General features: G+C 51.0%; 1 protein-coding gene across 2 annotated transcripts in view; it reads left to right on the forward strand.

Annotated features, from left to right (window-relative positions):
- The first annotated feature begins 107 nt into the window (after positions 1-107).
- PIP4K2B (phosphatidylinositol-5-phosphate 4-kinase, type II, beta) overlaps positions 108-3795 on the forward strand; it is a 28379-nt gene continuing 24691 nt past the window's right edge. For both annotated transcript variants that reach the window (XR_551079.1, XM_008580825.1), the window contains exon 1: positions 108-331. Coding sequence is in view for 1 of the 2 variants with exons in the window: in XM_008580825.1 (XP_008579047.1) it covers positions 173-331 (159 nt within the window). In the remaining variant the exon portion in view is untranslated. The remainder of the gene's footprint in view (positions 332-3795) is intronic.

A 3795-nucleotide genomic window follows, 5' to 3' on the forward strand; every position in this document is an offset into this window, starting at 1 on the left:
GGGCGGGGCGGGCGAGAAGGGCGGGGCGTGGGCCGGACGGAACCACCCGGGCGGGGTGGGGAGGTAACGGGACGGGCGCGACCATGGCGCGGTGAGGGAGTGGGGGTGGGGATCGGTCCGGGGGAGGCCTGGGGCCGCTGGCTTGTGTGCTGTCTCCGCCGCCGCCCCGGGCATGTCGTCCAACTGCACCAGCACCACGGCGGTGGCGGTGGCGCCGCTCAGCGCCAGCAAGACCAAGACCAAGAAGAAGCATTTCGTGTGCCAGAAAGTGAAGCTATTCCGGGCCAGCGAACCGATCCTCAGCGTCCTGATGTGGGGGGTGAACCACACGGTAACCAGCTCCCCCGCGCGCGCCCCTCCGAGCGCAGCCCCGCGCGCTCCCACGCCCCCCGTAGCTGCAGGCCCTGCCGGTGACGCCTGCCGCCTGCCACCCGCCACCCCGCGCCAAGCCACTTGCACGCCCACCCCACCCTTGCCCGCCGTCCGGCCGGGTGTGCACTCCCCTCACGCCACGCGAGGCCTGGTGTCTGCATGGCATTTCGTCGCCTCCTCCCCTTCCCTCCAGCCCCTCTGGCTCCCTGCGTCTGGTGTGTCTGGTGTGCTAGCTTTGGGTAGCCCCTGGAGCGCAGAGGGAAGGCCTGGGTGCAGTGGTATCGCTTCCACCCCCCTCCCTCTCTTGTCACCTCACCCTGTTTGTTGCATTTGTATCCCCCCTTGCTCCTTACAGATGGTTGCCAGCTCACTATCCAGTTGACAGGGCAAGTGGCATTGGCTTGCCTGAATATTCCTGTTTCTGGTCGTTTAGTTGATGTGGCTGCTCAAAGTTTCCTGTGCTCCAGTCCTCCTTACCCCAACTATGGAAATCCTCTTTGGGTTTCCTTTTTTCTTCTTGAATAAGATGTATCAACTGGAGAAACACAGGCTTCCTAGAACCACAGACACTTTACTAGGGTCTCCCTGAGTTAGGGAGAAGAGAGAATGTAACCATTTAAGAGACGTAGAGGCCTGATTATAAGGAGAACTATTTATAGTAGACATAGTGTGTCTTCCCCTATTCTCCTATGGTGTTCATTTCAAATGACATTGACTTCTCATTTATTGTATGGTCCTCAAGGGTATGATAATGCATGATGATTATATTCCTCGATGAGAGAGTGGTCCCCTGGACCCTTGGGGTGCTTTATCCAACAGCCCCTGCCAGGAAGTTGGATGAAACTGTTTGAGCTGGATGACTTTGTTTATGTACTGGTTAGGATCTTTCTTCTTCCTCTTCTAACCTATTGCTCCTTGCCTTCTGACCATTTCTTTTTTTTTTTTTTGTCTTTTTGTCTTTTTCCGTGTCCGGCAACGGGATTGCAGCCCTCGGCGTTGCTCCCGCGCCTCGCTCAGCCAGTGAGCTGGAACCGGTCTGTATGTGGGATCCGAACCCTCGGGCGGGAGCGCCGCAGCGCTTCCCAAGCGGCACACTATCCAGTGCGCCACCGGGCCGGCCTGTCTTCTGACCATTTCTTTGTGAGTCCCTACACTAGGAATGAGCAGAGGAAGTAAAAGGAGACCTGAAACATCAACTTCATCAACTAGAAGTTTGGAATAAGGAAGGTGAAGTTTGGGATTCCTGTAATCTTTTAGGCTCCCTGACTTTTCTGAGCACTTGAAATTGCCCACAAGACCAAGTGATGATAAAGGGGCCCGGGGCCAGCAAGAATTTGCTTTGCTTTGGTAGAGGAGCTAGGGGTTCCTTTGGCTGGAGATTGATGAAACCAGAGTCTGAGCCAGGGGGTTAGATCTTTACATCTAATATAGAAAACCATGTGTGTATGGTGAGGTCTTTGTTGGTTTCTTGGTCTTGGGTAGGTTACTCTTCATTGTCATCACTGGAGTTACTTGGTGTCCTGGAAGGGTAGGGAGTACCGTTGGTGTAATGTTCAGACCTCTTGGAGCTGCTTCTGGCCAATAGACCAGCAGTTTGTTTCTTCTGTGTCCTGTTGCCTCTGGGGTCATCTGACAACATTTCGAGGGAAACTGGGTCATCAAAATGTGAACCTTGTGTCCCTTTCTGGAAGTCAATCCTTGATTTTGTTCTGTATCCTGCTACTCACTAGGAAGCATCCTGTCTGTGTAGAGAACTGATAGACCTGAGAGTCAGGAGTTTTATGGCTAGCCAGAAGGAAGCTTGGGTCCCTTATTTTACATGTGAAGAAATGGAGGCCCCCATTGGAGGATTAGCTTGCCTGTGTTCACAGCAAAAGATGCAGCTCATTGTCCAGCACTGTGGGGCTGTGTTGGCCAGGGGTGGTGCTTAGATGGCAGGTCTTGTTTTCTTTGCTTCCTGTTCTTTTTCCTCTCTCTCAGCCGAGTCCCAGGAGAAATGGGAATTATGGTCTTGTTAGAGAACCTGAAAGTATGCTCGGGGGTGTGTCCCTGTCATGCCAGGACCTGGGAGTGTATGTGGTACTTGGTTTTCTGATGGGCAAGCACTGAGTCTGTCCAGATGTGGGCATCAGATGGAAGCCTCTGAATGGCAGATAAAAAGGTATCTGTGATTCCTACTCTCTTGGACAAGGTGGTCACCTTTCTTTGCTAACTTTAAAAAAGTTTGTCTGAGGGCCTAGCTTGGAAAGCCATTGACTTTAAGCAAGATCCCTGCCTCTGAGCATAATGAGCGAGCACCTTGGGGGAAAAGAATTAAGTGCCACTGCTCTGGACAGGCTGAGCTTCACAAGTCAGTTAGTGCCATCTTTTAGTGCTTCATCCTGGCCTGCAATAAGGTTTAGTGCTTCAGTGTCCCCATCTGGGAAAAGGAGACATCTGCCCAGAAGAGTGTAGAATCTTGCAGTTCTCTAGGGGATCAGAACCACATCATTCTTAGTGGATTACTAGCCTTTCTTGGAGGTTCCCTTCCTTCAGAAGCCTGCTTTTGCAACATTTTGCCATCTAAGGTTTTAGATGTATCTTTGATTCTTTAGTTTCTCACCTGTTTAGGCAGTTAGGCATGCTAGTCTATGGCTAGTGGTGTATCAGATATGTAGGATATGTCTTTACAGCAAAAGCCAGTTACCCTCTCATGAGGCGGTTGATTTACTTCTGGGTGGAAAAAGAGAGGCCTTTGAACTCAGTGTTGTCACAGGAGTTCATCTCACAGACAAGAGATGCACCTGATGGACTTTGTGGAGCAAGAGTGTATAAGATACAAGGACAAAAAATCAGAAGATTTGGACCTGTTAGGGGAGAACTAGTGAAGAGACAAAACCAGTATTTTAGTGGATGAAATACAGTTCAGAGGGTCTGTAGTTAGAGAAGAGATGGCTCTGGGAGGAGCATGAAGACAAGGGGAGGCAGACCTAGCTTGATATTTGTTGGTCATTTTAGGAACCAGGTATGTGTGAAGCCACACCAAGGGGATCAAAGGAGCGGTTGTGGGCCGGCCCGGTGGTGCACTGGAGAGTGCGCCGCGTGGGAGCGCTGTGGCGCTCCCGCCGAGGGTTCGGATCCCATATGGAGACCAGTTCCCGCTCACTGGCTGAGCGCAGTGCGGGTGCAGCACCGAGGGTTGCGATCCCGTTACCGGTCAGTAAAAAAAGACAAAAAGGAAGAAAAAAAAAAAAAAAAAAGGAGCGGTTGGTGGTAGCTCTGTGTTTAACCATATGAGAAACTGCCAGACTGTTCTCCAAAGCAGCTGCACCATTTTACATTTTTACTGGCAGTGTATGGGGGTTCCAATTTCTCCACATCCTTGTCAACACTAGTTATTGTCTTTTTTTTTTTTTTTTTTTTTTTTTAAAGATAACCACAAAG

This window comes from Galeopterus variegatus, unplaced genomic scaffold (genome assembly GCF_000696425.1).
Source record: "Galeopterus variegatus unplaced genomic scaffold, G_variegatus-3.0.2 Scaffold2168, whole genome shotgun sequence".
In the NCBI taxonomy this organism is placed as follows: Eukaryota; Metazoa; Chordata; class Mammalia; order Dermoptera; family Cynocephalidae; genus Galeopterus; species Galeopterus variegatus.